The following is a 20,252-nucleotide window of genomic DNA, read 5'->3' on the forward strand; positions in this document are numbered from 1 at the left end:
GGTTAAGGAAGATGTAATAGAAAATAAAATGAATATAATTAAGTGTTTTTTGAGCTGGTTAGAAAAGATGTTACTGGAAGAGGCATTAATTGAATGAAAGGGTAACTAATTCCAAATTTTAGGGCCGGAAAATGTTAAGTTATGCTGGAAATAATTAGTTGGTGGGTGGGTGTATGAATATCAGATCCATTTTGCGTACTGTAATTATAAATTGAGTAATTAGATTTGAATATGTTACATAATAAACATGGATGAAGGTAGTTTATATCAGCGAGTTTTACAAGATTGAGATTAGAGAATGAAATAGAAGAGTGAGATCGAGGTGGAGCGCCAGTTTGAATTTTTTGAACTTATTTGTACTTGAGTTAGATGAGTAGGTGTTTCCCCAAACAGTGTTGCAGTAACTCAGATAGGCAGGAGTGAGGGAGAAATAGAGAATACGAAGAACGTCAAAGGGAACAAGTGAGTATAACCTACAAATGATTTTTCTTGCAGGGTGCAAATATTGATGATTTTTTTGTGAGCTCTGTCATTGCAAGAATGAATGATGATGATGCCAACGTAATACTTGCAGCATTGTGGTGTGAAGAGGTGAGTTAATTTCGCTTTTTTTCCTGCTCGCAATTTAAAAATTGATACATTTTGTTGAATTCAGGTAGACGGCCATCAAAAGAAAATGTAACTCCTAATTATGTTCAAAGTGAAGTTAATCAGATAAGCTAATCCTGTTACTAGTGTAATAATTTGTGAAACTTGTGCAATAATATTTCACTATTTAGGCTAATATATGTGGTGAAGACAAGCCAAATCATTCACTGCTCACAAATCGTTTTTTGGAGATGAGCTTGGTTTCCATACGATTGCTACACAGTATTGGTCGGTCGAATTAAGGAGCCTTTCCAATTGCGTGAGGGATTGCAACACAGTACAATGTTTGCAGTGACAACACTATAGTGACAATATAGTGGCAGCGATTTTAAGAAAACCGGACTTTAATGGCCAAAACATATAGGAATGTCAACATTTAAAAAATATATTCTATACATCATGCTATGTTATTATTGAGAAATAATAACATAGTATTCTATACATCATACTATGTTATTATTTTCTCAATTTTCAACATTATACAACATTTTTTAACAATTTATTGATGGTCTCTGCCTGAGAAAGCTCTGAAATCGTAAATTTTGAAGGCTGATTTCTCAAAAACTGTATTTAAACAGCTGTATGTTTGAACTCCTGTAACTTTATAACAAAATGTCAGATTTAAATGATTCTTTTACCATTTTATAACCCTGTATCACTAAAACTTGATTATGTGCAAGGAGTGACTAGGTTTGGCTTGTCGTTACCACGTATGCCTTTTGGTCATAAACTAGAAAAATTGTCATAGAAATAGCTTGTTTTGATACAAAAAAGGTCTCTTTGTAAGGCCTACCATGCTTGCATTTCCAGGTCTCTGTCCTAGGCTTTGGCTTAGCTAGCTAGTCTGTGTTCATATCTATTACTTGCATTTTTGTTTTGTCATGTAATCCAAAATCAGCCAATTTTTGTGGGGGTGTGTAGGCTTATACCTGCTTCAGTTAATTATACTGTTGTTCATTTCATATTTTTTTATCATATTACAATTTTTCACAGAGCCTGCTTTGCTGTTTTCCTACTGAGCAACTGTTCGAAGCGCTGCTTGCAATTCTCAGAAAATGGCGAGGGCGTACAGACGCCGCTTGGTATGTATTACAACATTTAGTATGAAGTCTTGAAGGCATGTAATGAATATTAGTGACAACTAATGTCTATTTATAGACATAGGTTTAGTTACGATATTGCACAGTGTTGGAACATAGCTTTGTTCGCACTAGCATCCTTGAGACGCGAACACAAGCGGCCTGACTCTAGAGCAAGGTGCTGCTAAATTCCTGTATTTATGAACCATGCTTACAACCAAATAAATAGTTTTATCTTAACACTGTAGTAACAACTAGAGCAGTCAGTCCATAGAGTGCATACCTCCACCCTGTGCTTGAATTAAAGATGGGCAATTCCATTATTTTTCTCCCTGTGCCTGAATACCAGACAATGCACAGCCAGGCTATTACATTATTCTCATTTATGCTTGGGGGAAAAAATAAATTTTCTGACCTTGGTCTTGTCCTTTGACTTTTCATTTTCAAAATTTAATTATCAAATGTACTATTCCAATGAATTTTATGGTGATTCAATCACTAACTTTTATGTAATCTTGCTAACAGACAGACAGACAGACAGACAGTGAGTGGTGAATACTGTACATGACCTCCTTTGGCGGAGGTAAAATGAATGTAACAATAATGATTATGAAATGTTATCCTTGATTATAAACACCTTTTCTTGGCTTTAGGTATAAAGTTGGGCAGAGGGTATTAACGTTACTCACCACTTCCAATCTCTGGTCAAATAACACTGATATAGTAGACAGGGCAATGGTAACGCTTCTGCCTTACCTGTTCCCTACTACTCAGAATTTCACTGCTCTGTTGAAACTGACCCAGATCATACTCAATGCAGCGATGACCTCTCATCATGCTTTGTTGACAAACATAGCATCTGGTATGTAGTTTTTAATTTTTTTAACTGATACCAACAATTACCTGAAACAAACAATCTGACTCCAACAACCAACTGACTCAAAAAACTGACTGGCACCATGTGATTTCATCAACCACCAATACCAATTCAACCTACCGCAATTTAACCGACACCAACAACCAACCGATATTGTAACTAATTGACAGTGTCAATTAACACCAACAACCAATTAGCACTGAAACCTAACAGACAGCAAAAACCTCCCACAACCAACAACACTCACCTGACATTGACAACCACCCACCACCTGAAAATAACTGACAATGAAAACTTATGCCAAAACCCAACTGAACCCAGCAACCAGTTTCCTACAACTAAGTTGCCAACAACCAGCTGCCAACAACTAACTGACACCAACTATCTATTAACAACAAAAACCAACTGATGCCAACAGAGAACCAGCCAGCCAGCCAACCAACCAACCAACCAACTGACAAAAATAATTAACTGACAAAAACAACCAATCATCAGCGACTACTACAATAACCAACTTATTCAGAACAATCTGAGTTTCAGTTACAGTTTGCCCTTTAATTCGAGATCACTTTCAGACCTGAAAATTTGGGGTGGACGTGGCATTCGGTCTCAACTTAGACGGTTAGCTTTGTGTTAAAAGATTGACAGTTGTCATTTGGTTTTTTGAAAAAGTGTTCTCGAATTAGGGGGGTCTCGGAACTTAGTAGAGGGGTCTCGAATTGGAGGGCGAACTCTATTATTTAATCGTTTTGTCTCTCTTTTCATTTAGTGTATACAACTGTAGATGGGGATGACAGCGATGCTGAGAAGGTGTACCAACTGACTAAGTCCCTTGTTAACTTATTAGGAACCAACATGGCAACCATAAATAAAGAAGATCGTCTAAGGCTTGTAAGTTTGTTCACCTGTTCAAAGTGGTGTATCTATGGGTCCCCCTCTTATAAAATAACTTGCACCCCCTACTCTGAAAATGTTTAAAACAAAAAATCACACTCAATGAGATGAAAATAACCTCAAATCACCTTATTTTGCAAGCTAGTGTTCTCTTACTTAATCATTGATCTTCACCTACAAGCTCCATCAGACCCCTCCCCTTTAATTCAAGACTTTATTCAATTAATTTTATTGTACGAATCATATGTTACTGCATTTCACCTATTAATTTAATTTAATGGTTGCTGAGACTTGCTCTCTGTAGATGATTAATTGATCACATGAATGTGTTTCAGACTAACCTTCTTTATTGCTGTGCTGAAGAGGAAGAGGGCAGTATAAAGCCTTTGCGATTTTTAGCCATTGCTATTGCAACAAGTACGATACAGCATATGACGAATGCCGTGGAGAGAATGGAAATGTGTCAGCAAATTGTCAGTTTTCTTGAACCAGAAGTAATCAAGATCTGTGCAGTTAAAGGAAAGAAGGTAATTGCATTTTATTATACATACCACCAGGATTTGAACCTGAAACATTTAGCTGTAGTAAAGCATAGCTTTTTCATCTGATGTATAATAATAATAATGATAATAATTGCTGATTAATATAAATCATAATAAAAACACAAAAGCTTTGCATATGTTAATTGTGCTCGGAATATCTACTTGACAATATACGATTACACATCTAAAATAAGGATATGCTTTGTAAAGTTTGAAAGTTACATCAAGTTTAAAGCTTGTATGAATTGAAGCTTAGGTTTGGAGGTACTCAGCCTTATCAACAGCCTGGGTGGCCTTGCTCAGTATGAATGGGTATCACATGGTGTTGTGTGTGATGTTCGCAATGCAGAACTGTGTCACTATTGGCTGTGTTTCTCCATACCAGAATTGTTATACGTATTATCTTTTAATTATAGCATATTATGCAATACCTTGAAACAAAACATGTCCTAAAGCAAGTTTTACACAAAGTGAATTTATTTGTGCGAATCAAAAGCGTCGGATCATGCGCATGCGCATTAAAATTTTGATCAGAGTTTTCGCTTTAGCGAAATCAATAGCTTGAACCATTTCTATATTTTACGAAGTGAAAAAAAATGTGCAACCAATCAGAGCGGTGCTTTCGATTTGCATGAATAAATTTGCCTAGTGTAAAACCGGCTTAATGGGAACATTCTGAGGAGTATATTAATATTTGATTTACCGTTTAGCGTATTTAATTCTATTAATTTTTATACATTGAAAAGATAAATCTTGTTTGACTAATGATTTTCTTCAAATTTTTGCTTGCAGTTGACAGCCATTCTTGAGGAGGGCCCAGCAGCAATATCTAGTAACTGGGCTGCAGCTGCGCTGCCTAGCCACTTTACACTGAATCTTGGTTTGCGTCTTGTAGACAAGAAGAAATCGCGGGTTGTTGGATCACACAAGATAGACATAGGCCTAGCTGAGGTAACTCTCTGGGCACTCAGCAACATTGTGAAGGGCATACATTTGTCAGATGATTTCTCTTGCAGTAAGTTAAATAATGGATTTCAGTAATATTGTTGTTCGAAACAGGGGTTCAAAGCTAGGCAAGTTGCAGAGTATTGTATTTATTTTTACAGGTGTTCAATGTAATGATAATGTAAAATTGTGAGTCAAAAAGAAGGCACACTGGATGTCAAATATAAGTTTAAAAAAGCCCTCTTCTTAACTAGTGCAACTTTTGGATGTGGCTGTTCTTTTGTTATCTGTAAGAGACTGATGGATGCATTTAGTTATTCTGTTAATGAGCACAGTGTTAATTTTAATGAATATGAGTGACCATTTGCATTTTGTTACCATTGAAGCTAAATATTGATTTGTCAATTTTGATACCTGTCTGACTCTTTGTACATTGCCTCTTTTTCTGTAGCTGCCCTCAGGTGGTTGGACTCGGAGCATGTTGAGCTTAGACTGTATTCCAGCCTCCTTAAGAAGTTGTTTTCAGTTTTCATGGCTGGAGTATCCGACAGTCGAGCATCTGTTTTTTGCAAAGCATTCAAGGACTTGTCAATACAGCTGTTTAAGGTTAGATGTGATCTGCTTTATTTGCATCTCAACAAACATACTAAAAAAGAAAACAATTAAAAAAAATATAGAGCCGTTAGTGAAAACATTCATCCAGAACCAACGAAACATATAATAATTTAAGTCTTTGTCCATTGCCTATTTGTAACAGGATCTGCAATATGTTAAAGAATGCTGGTTGAATACCAGCGATGTGTTGTCCAAGTAAAATAAATTTGGATCATCAAAAATGTACAAAGACTAAAGCCCTCTCCAGACTATCAAATTAGAATATTTGATAATCTAGACAGAGCTTAACAATAATTTATACAAACTTGGTGAGTAGCTTATCTTCCAGTCACAGCATTCTGGGTTCAAATCTTGATACCTATTTCTCAATTCTTTCACAGTTACATCTTTTCAATGCATCGGTCTTGTGGGAATTTTTCGCCACCATCTGGCTCGACCAGTTGAATAATATGTCAGCAAGTGTGCTCAAAATCCACAGTTTAAATGTTGCTGCAGCAGCAGTAAGAGGTTTTAGTAACGAACAAGTGCATTCACTTTTGACCTCTGACTCAATTGGTAAGTACCCAGATATCAAGCTCTGGCATGATGTGCCTATATATGGTCATGATGTGATGTCGTCATGACCATATTTAGGAATGTCACATGTTTTTGTCAAGTACAGGAGTCTCTACAGGAGTTTATATTTCAATCAAATTCAAATTTGTTTGTATTTTTGGAGGTGTTCATGGTTATTAGTATAAGACTTTATATTTCAATCAAATTCAAATTTGTTTTTATTTTTGGAGGTGTTTATGGTTGTTAGTATAAGCGGTTTGGCGCAGTGAAAACGGTTTGGTTTCCCAATGCTGTATGTTTTGGCTTGTGCCCTTGAGCAAGGCACTTTATCTACATTGCTTCAGTCTACCCAGCTGTAACAATGGGTACCAACAAATTGCTGGGATAGAGTAACCTGTGGTGGAACAGGGTCCCACCCCAGGAGAGCATTACACTCGTCCGCTTCACACTACTTGATGCTGGGGATAATGTCCAGTCCTATGGGCTATAGTGGCTTGGCAAGGATTTACTTTTTACTTATGGTTATTTTGTATTGGCAGCAGTGGCGATTGTATGACCATTTCAATGGCGATTGTGATAGTGACAATGATATTTATTAAAAAATCAACAATTGAGAATCAAATAGCTTTTAATGATTATATTGTTAAATAATAAATTATGTGGATAATGATTATGATAATAATTATGATAATGATTATGGTTGTAATGTGAATGAATGCTGAATTATTTACTTTTGTCAATATTAACAATCATGAAGATGATATTACTGATGATGATTTGGCATATATGATTGATTAAATTTTGTTGGATTATGATTTTGTGTATTCCATCTCATCTTCTACATGTATTCCTACTGTCAATGTAAATGAAAGTATGTACCTTTCTTTAACAGTGTTTCCATCCTTGCTTGGGGTTCTTTGTAGCCCTGTTGAGCCAGTCCGCAGGGCAGGCGCTAGCCTGCTCCATGCCATGAAGGATAAACTGGAGAAAGACTGTCTTGCAGCCTACAGCTTACTTCTACGGCATCTAAATAAAAGAAGGGAAGAAATTGTTGCTGATGCAAATCAGTTACCACAAGTAAGATTTTAGATTTATAACTTTTATTTAAGTATTGTTTACGTTTACTTTAAATGAAAGCTAATACTTTAGTAATTTATTTATCAAGATTAATTGTTTATTAGTATTATTATACTATGATGCTTGTAATTGTTGTTGGATCTAGGAATTGAAAAAAAAAAAGAAGCCCAGGCTGGGATTTAACAGACGGAGGGTCCACCACCATGATTGAGGATGAAGTACAACATTTTTGAGTCTATGGCACCTGGATGGCTAGATAAGAATAGCTAGTAGCATTGAACATTGAAGCTGTTTAAGATTATATCAAATGAAAATGAAATGTAATGTAATGAAATTACTGACAGTTCTAACTTGTAGTTATCATTGCTGAGATTGACACTAATGCTCTTATTGTATATCAACATACAATTCTTCCTTAAAGGTCCAAAGAAAAATATGTGTAACTTCCAAAAAAATCTTTTTTCTAACCACAGATATTGAGTGTTTTCATAAATAAACAGTCAACAGCATCTCCCAAACAAGGAAGTGGGTCAGTTACTAAGCAGGCAGCCTTGTCTGCATTGCTACACTGTCTTGTTGGAAGCCTACCCTCGTCCGTCAAACATGCTGTTCTTATTGCTCTTCGAAGCACTGACGAAAAGGTATGGATTAGTTACTTTTCTTAGGTAATACCTAGGCTAAGCACTTGGTTGAGGGCCTGAACAACAACATTTTGCCAGCTGCCTGTCTCAAAATGATTAAATTTGAAAATTTGAAATTACTGATTATAATTTTGAAATCTTTTTTCTGTTTCACAAACACATACAATCTCCTTTGTACTTTTTCATAGTGTGATGAATTGTCTGCTCCTTGAAATGGATTCCCAGGTGAATGGTGCATTATAACTCATGGACTATTATCATTATTTTTATATTCCCTATATATACACTTGCATACTTGTTTGAGAAGTGTTTTGGACAATTTTTGTATATTGGGCATATAAGACGAACCTCGTGTTTTATCGTCGGAATTCTTATGGTCTTGATACTGCATCTAGCAGGCTGAAAAGGGAGATAAATGCAAGACCAATCTTCCAAAATAACATTTTATGAGTTTTTAAATGTTCATCAAAATCTTATTTCCCCATATTTAAAATTGCATTCATTCATACTAACATTTAGCAGCTTCATTGCCGTATTAAATTTGCATGTTACAAACGATCCGCACATAAGAGGAACATGATTTAATAAATCGAAAATTTGTATGTCGTTCCTCTAAGACAACCCCTGTTTTTTTAATTTGTTATTTTCTATTTTAAGCCTTGTCTTATTATACGCGAGTAAATACGGTATTTTTCAATTGTTAAGGTGGTTGTCACACATTCCTATGCTCTACTTGATGAGCTTCTGGTACAACTGGTAGAAAGCAATTCTCTGAGCCTTACAGACAGTCACAACGTAAGCCTGATCTTGGAGCATTTCACTCCTGCCACAGCAGGTCTCATGGACGGACCTTGTCAGGGCAGCTTCAACAAGGCTCTGAGCGTGGACGTTCTTCTAGCAGGTAGCCTAGGAAGTCCCCAGGAGATTGCTCTGAGTCAGGTATGTATATATATATATATGTTGTTTTATTAGTGATGAAAAAGAAATTAATTATCTTACATTTCAGGGGATGAAAGAATATAAAATGTCCGTTGTGTTTTTATAAATTTATTTCATTCCGAGTTGGGAATATTTTCAGGATGTGCTGTAGACAGTTATTTGACCAATCAAAATGCTTATATATTATCTGTTTGTTTTGTTTTAATTATTCTGTAATACAGTAAAAACTATGAAAATATCACAAAAATATGAAGCAGCAATTTTAAGACCAATATCTATAGTTTATTGTTTATAATTAGTTATACACTTGATTTTTTATATTCAGCTTACTAAGCCATTCTTCCTTGCTATTGAATCCATCAAAATCCAAGAGAAAATGTTATCGAAGGTGTTGGACATAGTGATGTCGTCAGCCAATCCATCTGTTCCATCAGTGTTCATGAAGATACTGAAAAAGGTGAGGCATTTTTATGCACGATATTTAATAATTGTGATCCATTTAGTGAAACAACTCAAAACTGCCTTAACCTCTGTTTACACTATGAAATTTTATGGGATTAATAAATGTAATATGCCCATATTTGGGTGTATTAATAATGTGTTTATACATACAGGGAGGGTAGTAACATTTTACTGAAGAGGAAACTTGGTATAAAAAACAAATTAATCAAATATAGATGAATGTGACTTCATGCCCATATAAGGGCACATACCACACAAATTTCTCACATAAAATTTGATAGTGTGGACAAAGGTTTAGAGCTAAATTGAGCACACACTGTGCAGATGGTCACCAGCTGATGTGTTTTGATGGAGATTGCAATATGATGAGGCGTGTGTAAACGGATGGTATGGTATTGAATGACTGTCCGCTCAGACTATCAGCGACAGTCAATATTTATGTGTTGCATCGTCATTATGAAATTATTCTGTCATCCTTGACTTATTTTTTTTTTTTAATTATTTTTCAGCTTCCATTAAGTTCTAAACATCTGAAGAATGAATTCACCAAATTGGAAGTTACCACAAAGAGCTCAATACGAGAAACCCGCAAAGCTAGGAGGTAATAAAAAAAAAATATGAGAAAAAAAATGTGAATAAACCTTAAAATTGTTAAAGTGCAGGCTTGCTCTAACTTCCTCAGATATGTGATTCAGTCCCAGATTACTTATAGATTTTTTATTAATTTACTTGATATAAATTTTTACACGTCTATGGCAGACTTGCGCAAGAAGGCACCGCAGAGCAACAGAGTATTGATAAAGAGACTTTTCAACGTATAACATATGTTATGGAGCTTTTACAACAGCGCAAGATTAAACACATTGACGATCCCGAACTTCTGACACCCTGTTTATTTACTGTACTTCAAAGGTGCGTCACATAATTATTTCTATCTCTTCATAAACACGTAAATGAGAACTCCGTGTTATATTTAAAATTTTATTTCATTATCATACTCTATATTTACTATATATATTATATTTATTATTTGTACTATTTAATTTATTTTGGTAGAGGCTAATATTAAATCCTGCTTTTGTTAATCATATTACAAAATGTTATGTTCTTTTCAATCTTAACCTTAAGGAGAATGTATCTACAGATGTTAAAATTTAGCTGTGAATTCTTTGTAGGTGTTTGAATGTAGCAAAAAGTGAAGACCACTCGTCCGTAGAGTACCTTCAACAATTGGTTCTGACATTACTGCAGAACCTCTGTTTGTATCTCTCACCTGATGGAGAGTCCATCCCTTCAGACGTCCTTAGTGAAGATCAGATCAACGTGGAGCTGGTGGTACAGTGCGTGCGAGTCTCCGACAATCCCCAAACACAAAACCATGCCCTCCTCTTACTAGGAACTTTGGCAAAACTTTTTCCAGTAAGTTATTACTTAAAAATATTCCTTTCATCATTTCAATCATCAGCACTGGTTGCACTTTTCCAGGTGCATCATCATCATTTCAATTGTTACTACTGTTTTGCTTTTCTCTTCTAGGAACGTGTTCTCCATAACATAATGTCTATTTTTACATTCATGGGGGCGCACTTGCTACGTCAGGATGATAACTACAGTTTTCAGGTTATTCAGCGTACAGTGCAAACCATTATACCGACTCTAGTGAAGGTAAGAAACCTAAAATGCAAAAATTAACACTAAAATTTGAGACTGTTGAAAGTGGTTGCCTGCTTGTTGGAATAAGCGTACAGTTACTTTTTGTCAGATATATTAGCACCCAAAATATCAAGAAAAAATCCTCTAAAAATGTTCAACCATGTAAGTAATCAACTTTCAATAAGTTTGATGGAAAACTAGAAACTATGTGCTACAGAACATGAACCCAGTCAAATCATTCCTGGTTAAATTTGAGCTCACAGTTGGATCATTTTGAAAAATTGACCTTTGAACTTTAACATTTGGTGTCACATTCACTATCTATCAGCACACACATTGAACGTGCTTCTTCATCCATTAGCTTAGCTCAGAGGACAAGAGTCTGCTATGTTTTTGTGACCGAAGTAGACTTTCATTTTGGGGTTTTGACCCTATGTGATCTTTTACCCCAAGTGGTGAACACCCCAAGTATGGAGGTGTCACTGGTTACAGGTTGAAATTTCAATCTGATTTCAAGTTGGATTGAAATCGGCCCAACCGTTTGGCACTATTAGGTTTTGAAATGTTGCCAGAAGAACAACACTGAGAAAACAAAACGGCTGACTGGGTAGATCTCTGAATAATTGAATGTTTGTTTAATTTATTTTTCCACACACATGAACATACATAACAAACGCTTAATAGTAAAACGAACTAAGAATAATAATACATTACAGAATAAGTGAGTGGAAGGAGGCCAAAATAAGTTTAGAATAAAACTTCAGGCCATGGGCACCATTAAAAAAAAAAGGACAGAATAAAAAAAATGAAATAAAAAAAAAATTAATAAAATGAACAGACAAGTTATTAATACAATAATATTACGGTATTTATCACTGTATTGGTTCTCTAAGCTCCCAGGTTATGTGGATCAAGTGCCCTGCTTAAGAAAACATTACATCAATGTTGAGAGACAACCACTGTGCCAACTATTTTGCATTTCTTATCCTATTTTACAATTAAAAAAATTTAATTTTGCTGCCAGAACTCTTAAGGGTTTATGCAAAGATTATAGGAATGTTATTATTTAAACGCCCTTAATTGGCGAGGAAAACCTTGGTTAAGAGGTATTGGTCTGCTGAAGACCAGTCCAGCATGTGGTTTTAACTGGATTCTAATTGCTTGGCTCCTCGAAATACCTTCATATTGAGAGTTAGACAGGTTAAGCAAAATGTTTGTATCCGTATGTGTTTATTAAATGTTGTAGTTAGCACTGCACTGCGGTTGCCAAGGGTCATCAGAGGGCCAAGCCCAAATTTCTGATTTCCAGCTTGAATGCAAGGACAAATAAAGAATGATTATTATTATTATTATTATTATGATTATGATTAGGTGGCAGTATGATATTAATTCTTAACTTCTTTACCTCAAAATCAGGCTAGTGACACTGAGACACCAGAAGGAACACTGACAGGTGGTACAGATAATGTTGTTGCCATGGTTCTACGTGTATTTGTTGATGCCCTACCCCATGTACCAGAACATAGGCAGATGATGCTGTTCACAGAACTTGTGGCAACGCTAGGCCATAAAAGATACCTTTGGATGCTAATTGTACTCCTGTTAACGGGCCATGTGGAGAAATCTGGCGGTGTTGAAGGAAAAGAAGAAGAGGAACAGAAGGTATGTATCTTGAAAACCACAGTGTCGCAGCATAGTCAGGGACTTGTATCGCATCCTTGATTTCAGTGGGCAGGTCTAGATATCGAAGGGGCTACACCCTACATCACGGCCATTCAAAAAAAAAAAAGAAGAGAACTCATGATATCAATTTTTAGCAGATTGAATTTTGGCAAAATTTTAAATTATTAAAAAAGCTTTGCAGAACATATGCGCTTTTTGAATGACTGCCCCAAATACATGAACAAATGTACTAAAGATCTCATCAAACAATACTGCTGTGGCTGTTTACAGTCTCTTTCAGTGCTGTTCTTGCAAAGTCCTCAAAATTCTTGGCTTCAATTCCTCTTTTTTTTTTGGAAGGCAAGATGCTAATATCTTCACCCAGTACCACATTGCCGCGATCAGGCTGGTCAGTTTCGGCTTTCTTACAGATTTTCATCTTCCTAGTCTACATTGTGTAGAAGTATACATGCATAACAGGTCTCCGCTTTAGTGTGGCCCAGTGGACTCATGGAATTAGTTTGTGGAGTATCCCGTGTGATTTGTGTGAATGAATATAGTCACTATACACCCAAGATGCCTGTTGTGTGCAGTGTTGTGATTACGAAATTTAATTTAATGTTATCTTACAATTTCAGTTGTCAAACATTTTCAAGTTACCGTTGTCGCTCTGTCATCAAAGCCCATGTATCACTCAACTGAGCACGCTCACCATGCTTCTTAAGTATTTGCTTACTTTACCGCATGACAAACCAGTTGGTAAGATTATAAATCATTTTTAGGATTATTTAGTAGTAGAAAATATTCAGCTTTGAAGGATGGATTACCAATTTGATAAAATATGAAATAATATATTTCATGATGTTTAAGAAAGATAGTAAGCCTATACAATTGTTGGTAACTTAAAATGTACTGATTTCTTGTGTTTACAAAGAACCACAAACACCAAAAAGAGTCAAGAAAACATTGAAGGCAGCAAAAGCAGGGAGCCAAGGTGATACTGAACTATTTAACGTTGGGAATCACTCTGCACGTCAGCTACGCCAATTCAAATTTAACACCGTCACGTTCATCATTACCCTACTGGCTACCGATGAGTTTGTAGGTCAAGTTGCCGAAATGTCCGAGTTGGAAGTTGAAGCACTGAATCCCCTCTATCAAACGTAAGTTGCTTTTTTTTTTGTGATTGAGTCTGCCTGTAGACTATTTATTGAAACACTATACAGTACATTGGTTTACTTGAAAGAATTGTTCCACTAACATGCAAGTATTTTTGGTCTGCTTGGAAAAAATATATATTAGTTTTAGTTACTTTATTTAGTAAAGGTCATACAATTTTACAAAAACATACATACAGTACATATTGATTATGATACATACAATAGTCCTAAGAATTGTGAGACCTTGATTACAAGGAATACTAAGAAAAGTTAGCTTTTTTTGCACTTGTTACCAGTAAAACAAGTAAATGCATTAACTGCACAATTGCGCAAAAAGAAAAACATAAAAAAAAAGAAAAACATTAAAAGCTACCAGAAAATTGTTAAAAAAGTGAATCATTAAAATCATTGACATTTTTTTTGTTACAGTTTACATCAATAAACTTTTATGAATACAGGTCTCCCTCCAATTAGGGACCAATTTTGGGACAGGTTTTTCCTCTAATTAGAACAATGAAGATAAAAGACATTTGTTAATTTGGAAAGTGGTCTTTATTGGGAAGTAGTCTTGAATTGGAGTGGTCTTTAATTAGAGGGAAACCTAATATTGTTATTATTATCATCGTCATCTGTATATTATATTTCTTAGAAAATGGTTACATTAAAATTGAGTATCAAATCATATAACATTAAAAAATTATTAAAAGACAATAGATTATTAATTAATATTATGCAATTTTAGCCTCATTGATACCACTCTCCAGTTGATAACAATGTCAGCTAGAAGCCTGGAAGCTGACGCTGGGAAGGTGACGGTCAAGTTTTGGAAGGCATTGATCCACAAGGCTTATGGCATTATGGACAAGGTAACAAAACAGCCTGCTGTAATTATTTATGTTTACAATTCGGAATTTTAAAACAGGATTGTCGTGTGAAATATCATAGCGCCTTGTTGGACAAATGCGAGTAATTTTATGCTCATGACACCCCATTCCTTGGGATAAAACTTGTTTTACATATAGGCCTATCTGTGCTTCACATGATTAAATGTGTTTCAGGGCTCAAGGGCCAGCTCACATTATAATTAATATTTGTATTGCTAACTCACAATTTATGTACCATTTCTCAGTACACAATTGAACAGGTCATGTACACACCTATTGTAAACCCCTGCTAACTAACCTCTTTGTGTCTTTCTAAAAAAGGTTTTGCCTATTATAATAATTTTTGGGCCTTAAGGTGACACTACACCAGGTGAGACCTTTGAAACTATTCTCTTAAGCCAGGCATTCACAGCGCCCAACCGTCGTTAGCTGATGTGATTCTATGGAGAACGCATTGCCACGACGTGCGCGCAAGGGATAATTTTTAGTGACTACCTATCCGCACTACCACCGACAATCAGTAGACGGCTTTGGGTTGTTTAACGCTTACAGGTAGCGGAGATGGGTTTGTCGGCCGACGGCCATGCAATGCAGTAAGTGGCTGGCTTTACCCTCTTGTCACCATCTCTAATTTGTTTATTTCTCTCTTGAAGGTCAATTCACTCTTGTCTATGGATCTATTTGTTCGCGTAGTGCTGGGACTTCTTAGCAGTCCAACTCCAGTCATTCGAAGAAAGGCACTGCAACTTTTGAACAGCAAGATCTTGCAGCATATGGGATCACTGGATGAGAAGCAGGTAAGCTGGTGTTTACATTCTACTGCTGATTTTTTTTTTTTTTTGTAGCATGACACAATGTAATACAAAAAAGTGTAATAAGCTTCATATCAATGCTACTGGTGATTTATTAGATTATCCTGTATATGCTTAAAACAAGGCTCTGTAGGACAAAAATTGTTTGATACGTTATAAAACTGATTTTTCTAAGACTCAAAAACCATATTTGACAAAAAACTCGGGAGCGGTCAATAAGTTGCAGATTTTTGAATATTTAAAATTAGGAGGAAAACGTGGAAAAAAGGGTGGTTAAAAAGGTGATTATGCTGCTATTTTCCCCAGTTTTTACATATTCAAAAATCTGTATCTCATTAACCGCTTCCGAGTTTTTCACCAAATATGCTTTTTGTGTCTTTTTTGAGAAAAAACAATTGTACAACATAACAAAAATCCCATAAAGGTGGAAAAAACGGTGGTTACGCCCATATTTCCTCCATTTTATAAATTCAAAAATCTGTATCTCATTAACCGCTTCTGAATTTTTCATCAAATATGGTTTTTGTGTCAATAGAAAAATCAGTTTACAATATATCCGTAGCATGACATTAATTCTTTTACATTACTGTTGGTTTCCTATCATATTTTTAAAGTTTCTTACCCAATAGCCAGGGCAGGATGGCAGTTATGCTATATATATCTCTCATTTTGAGGGATATGGAAGAGCTGCTAGGCTAAGACGGCTAAACTGGTGGTAGCCACTGTGTGTGCACTGAACCGTGGAGATATTGACATAACCTTTGCTCCCTGTTTCAGTTTCATTAACTCCTTTCCTAGTGACCAGCAATATCTCTACTACTGATTTGTGTAATATGTGTTATAATATCAATTTTCAAGGTGTCCATGGTGCTTACGGTCCTTGATCATCTAGTGTTGATTGCGAAGTCAAGTCCGGATGTCTCGAGTGATCAAGATGAAAGTTTCATCAATCAGCAAACTGCCCTCTACAGTTTGAAACTGATCTGTAAGTTGGCTGGCTCAAGTCATCCTCAGCAGTTTGGGCCAGTGATAGATGTTGCCATACAGATCATTGCAAATAGCAACAGCAACTTACAGGTATTGAAATGAAAATACCATTAAAAAAATATATATAATTGATACTCCTTTTATTTTAGTTGTGGTTGCTTTTATGGGTTAAAAAAATGTGTTTCAAACTCCATACTATTTTCCCCCCAATTTGAACAGGCCTGCCCCCAGTCAAACAGTCATGGACCCCATTGTCCAACACCACAACAAGGTCGTCGGACCAAAAATAATTTGATTGCCAGCAGCAACACTTAAAGCATATGGACCCAATAACCAGGGAAAAGAACTGCGCTTTATAACCTCAAGGAAGAGGCGCATTATATATGCACATTACTAGTTACCATTTATATTGTGTTCTAAAAGCACAATTCAGGCCATACTAAGCCATAAAAACTCTCCCCATTAATGGTACCAGGGATTTATATTTTGGGACCCTGACCAAGGCTTTAGTCGGTCCCTTGGTTCAGACCCACACCTGTAAGCAAATTTGAGGAGCCACCACTGATATGGGTGAGATATTCATTTGCCATTTTCCTGTAGGTTGTCTCAAGTGCCTGTCTTCTGCTAGGTGAAGTTGTGCGGTGTATGAAAGCTCACACTATTCCTAGTATTCCTCGTTTTATGCCTTCCCTACTACAGCAACTGGAGCCCAAGGAAACACCTAGTAGGTAAGTAAAGAAGCAGCTAATAAACTAGATCAGTCACTCCATAATACCTGTGCCTGAATACTGAACAATTTGCAGTTTGTTAATGTTCTTTTATGCTTGATGGGTGAGTTAAAGGAAATTTTTGAATCCTGACCTTGTTGTTCTTCTATTTTAGTACAGACCACCTTTTCGGTGTATTTTTGTACTGGATGAGGGCAGGGCTGTGGAATGGACCAGTACACCTGGGTAACCCCCTACATCAAAAGATATACTGGGTACTTTCTAGTGCACATGAGTCAATTGTGTACACTGGGCCTATGGTTTATAGTCCTTATCCTAGAAGACTTGCTCTACCTCCAGAGACATTGGTGAGCGTGCCGTTCAAACCACTGCTGGTATTATAGCTGTATTATTGCGGGGCCTGGCATTAACCTTTTGTCCATTCGACTCGCCTTGTTATTTGGCCTCTTCGACTTAATTTAATCACCTCTCTGTTAGATCCATACAGTATATACCACTTCTCTAAATTTTATAATAAACCATATTAGTTTATGCTTGCTTATGGGAAGGCGGTTTGGCACAGCGATTTCCATTCAGGTTGTGAAACTCGTTGTCGAGGGTTCAAACCACACGCTGACCATTCTCGGCCAACCATGCTTAGTTACCCCAGCTTGCACTGTTGACGGGTTGTGAAGTGGCTCACGCTATGTTTCAGCCCTAGGTGCGAGTATTTCATGGCTTATAAATTAAATAAAGTAACTATTGTGTAGCCGCCTCTCATCAACATTGATGGTAACAGGCCTAATTAACTAAGATATACAAAAAAAAAAAAAAAAAAAAAACCAAAAAAAAAAACCAGACAGACAAAAATATTCTATAGACATAATATTTTTTTGTATTTTTTTTAGTTCTGATCTTCATTTAGTCAGTGTGTTGATGGCAGTATATCGAGTTATGGAAACCTTGCCACATTTCTTGAATCCATACCTTCTGCAACTGACTCAACAGGTAGGTTTGTGCTGTAGTTGTTGTGTGCCATGTATGGCATCTGTACCATGTTGGCATGTGCCACAAGTGATGCTTATACCAGTGGTGTTGCTTGCCGTAAGGAGTTCTGCACGGACAAACAATGTCAAAAATGTATTTTTATAACACAAGCCGTATGTGCCACGGCTGATGTTTGCCATAGCTGGTGTATATTGCTGTGACATCAACCAGAGGTGTTGGCTGTCGCAGATTTTTAGAGGGTGCTTTGAAAAATGGTTTTAGACACAGTTACAGTTTATAAAAAGAGTTGTGAGCTGCAGCTGGTAGTGGTAATTGAAGATATTCCTAATATCATTATCAATATTATTATTATTGCTATTTATATTAGAAATATTTTATTATTATTATTTTGATTATTCCAATTTGTAGATTTGCAGATTTTCTGTCAATTCAGAAGATTCAAAGAGTCAACTGAATCTGCGACTAAGATCCGTAGCTCACCATCTGGCCGCATCATTGGCACCTCGTGTTCTGCTTCCAGTGATCTCGCAAGTATATGACACTTTGGTAACAACTAATCAGGTATAGTATAAAAGTCTTATTAACGATGATGATGATAGTACATGTTCAGAAATAGTACAGTAATAATAGTTTAATAATAATGGGAATTACTTTGTGTGAATTTACTGTGCTACAGTCATCAGTTAACTGGGTTTATTAAATAATGCAGCATATCTGGATTTTGTAGAGCTAGTAATTAACATTTTTTTTAAGATAAGCTGTCCAACGGCTTTTAAGTAAAAATGCTTTTAAAAATTCAGGTGATAATATTGGCAAATTGTGAAAGAGAAATTATTCATGATGTTATGATTCAATTGATTATAAATATTATTATTAATAATTAATTTTATAATCATCTTGGGAGATAGCAAAATCTATGATAACTGGTATATAATTTGTCGTTTAATTATAGGCTGGCATTGCATCACTAATGGCCATCTTGAAAGAACATGTAACTCTACTGGGTAAAGAAGATCTTAAAGCACAGATGGGGACCCTCCAGGCACTGTTCATGAATGCACTAGACTTTAGGTCCATTCATTCAAAGGTAAATTACTGCTCTTTTTACAATTTTATTTGAAAATATTTTTTCCTCCAAATTTAAAGTGAATGAAATAAAATATACAAGATTTGATATTCAATACAAACATAGATGCTGATAGAAACAATATAGACTATGAGACATTGACTACTGAACTATTGATAAGACAACATAGGGCAAGACTTTCTGATATTTTGATTTAAAAAAAAAAAATCTGTATTTTTAACTCATGTACCACCACCATAAAATCTTTTTAATAAGAATGATTAATAATATCATGGCTTAACAGTATATTTTATTCTTACAATTTTAATGATTTTAATGATCATCTATCTAATTTCAAACATTTTTCAGAAAATTGTGATGCAGGTCATCATGATTATATATTTTCAATTTACAATATTTCAAATTATTGAAACTAGACAGCTTTCATTACTTTCTTTTGAGTTTTTTTTCTAAACACTAATGTGACTCTATAATATTTTTAAATAAAACTGTTGATAATTTACTTGTTTATTCTCATATTTTTACATGCTACATAGGATGACATGGAGAAAGCTAAAACAGTTGAAAGTCATATCTTGGATGCTTTGCTAAGCCTGGTCATGAGACTATCAGAGGTCTCCTTCAGACCACTGTTCTTGAAGCTGTACAACTGGGCCACACGAGGCTCTGTCCAAAGTGAACGTCTGCTGACGTTCTACCAGGTGACTGACATGCTCGCGGAGAGAATGAAAAGCATCTTCACGCTGTTTGCTGGTCACATGATTAAGAACTGTGCCGAGTTATTGGATCACTGCAACAGTACTAAATCTAGTGAGTTGTACTAATGATAACAAGAAGCTTTGCGTGGTGGACCACATTAAAGCCCACCGTACATAAACATTGTGGCAAAGACGTTATTAATACAGTGTTAGAGAGTAAAATAATAGCTATAAAATGGTAAAAAAATCATTCAAATCGGACATTTCCTTATGAAGTTACAAGCATTTAAACATACAGCTGTTTAAAGAACAATATATGA

The 20,252-nt window shown here is 35.7% G+C and overlaps 1 protein-coding gene across 3 annotated transcripts in view; it reads left to right on the top strand.

The window, feature by feature from the left end:
* The window catches only part of LOC117106309 (HEAT repeat-containing protein 1-like), a 40,557-nt gene that overhangs the window by 16,027 nt on the left and 4,278 nt on the right, over positions 1-20,252 (top strand). For all 3 annotated transcript variants that reach the window (XM_033247676.1, XM_033247678.1, XM_033247677.1), the window contains exons 12-38: positions 496-591; positions 1,642-1,730; positions 2,381-2,589; positions 3,374-3,495; positions 3,834-4,025; positions 4,833-5,055; positions 5,437-5,591; positions 5,981-6,155; positions 7,048-7,232; positions 7,706-7,873; positions 8,579-8,812; positions 9,138-9,269; positions 9,784-9,875; positions 10,034-10,186; positions 10,450-10,693; positions 10,811-10,939; positions 12,344-12,589; positions 13,228-13,348; positions 13,524-13,752; positions 14,492-14,615; positions 15,287-15,430; positions 16,304-16,522; positions 17,033-17,160; positions 18,048-18,147; positions 18,556-18,708; positions 19,100-19,234; positions 19,771-20,044. In XM_033247676.1, the coding sequence (XP_033103567.1) occupies positions 496-591; positions 1,642-1,730; positions 2,381-2,589; positions 3,374-3,495; positions 3,834-4,025; positions 4,833-5,055; positions 5,437-5,591; positions 5,981-6,155; positions 7,048-7,232; positions 7,706-7,873; positions 8,579-8,812; positions 9,138-9,269; positions 9,784-9,875; positions 10,034-10,186; positions 10,450-10,693; positions 10,811-10,939; positions 12,344-12,589; positions 13,228-13,348; positions 13,524-13,752; positions 14,492-14,615; positions 15,287-15,430; positions 16,304-16,522; positions 17,033-17,160; positions 18,048-18,147; positions 18,556-18,708; positions 19,100-19,234; positions 19,771-20,044 (4,471 nt within the window). The remainder of the gene's footprint in view (positions 1-495; positions 592-1,641; positions 1,731-2,380; positions 2,590-3,373; positions 3,496-3,833; positions 4,026-4,832; positions 5,056-5,436; positions 5,592-5,980; positions 6,156-7,047; positions 7,233-7,705; positions 7,874-8,578; positions 8,813-9,137; positions 9,270-9,783; positions 9,876-10,033; positions 10,187-10,449; positions 10,694-10,810; positions 10,940-12,343; positions 12,590-13,227; positions 13,349-13,523; positions 13,753-14,491; positions 14,616-15,286; positions 15,431-16,303; positions 16,523-17,032; positions 17,161-18,047; positions 18,148-18,555; positions 18,709-19,099; positions 19,235-19,770; positions 20,045-20,252) is intronic.

This window comes from Anneissia japonica, unplaced genomic scaffold, assembly GCF_011630105.1.
Source record: "Anneissia japonica isolate Jap-2015-1 unplaced genomic scaffold, ASM1163010v1 scaffold287767_len825999_cov190, whole genome shotgun sequence".
Taxonomy (NCBI): domain Eukaryota; kingdom Metazoa; phylum Echinodermata; class Crinoidea; order Comatulida; family Comatulidae; genus Anneissia; species Anneissia japonica.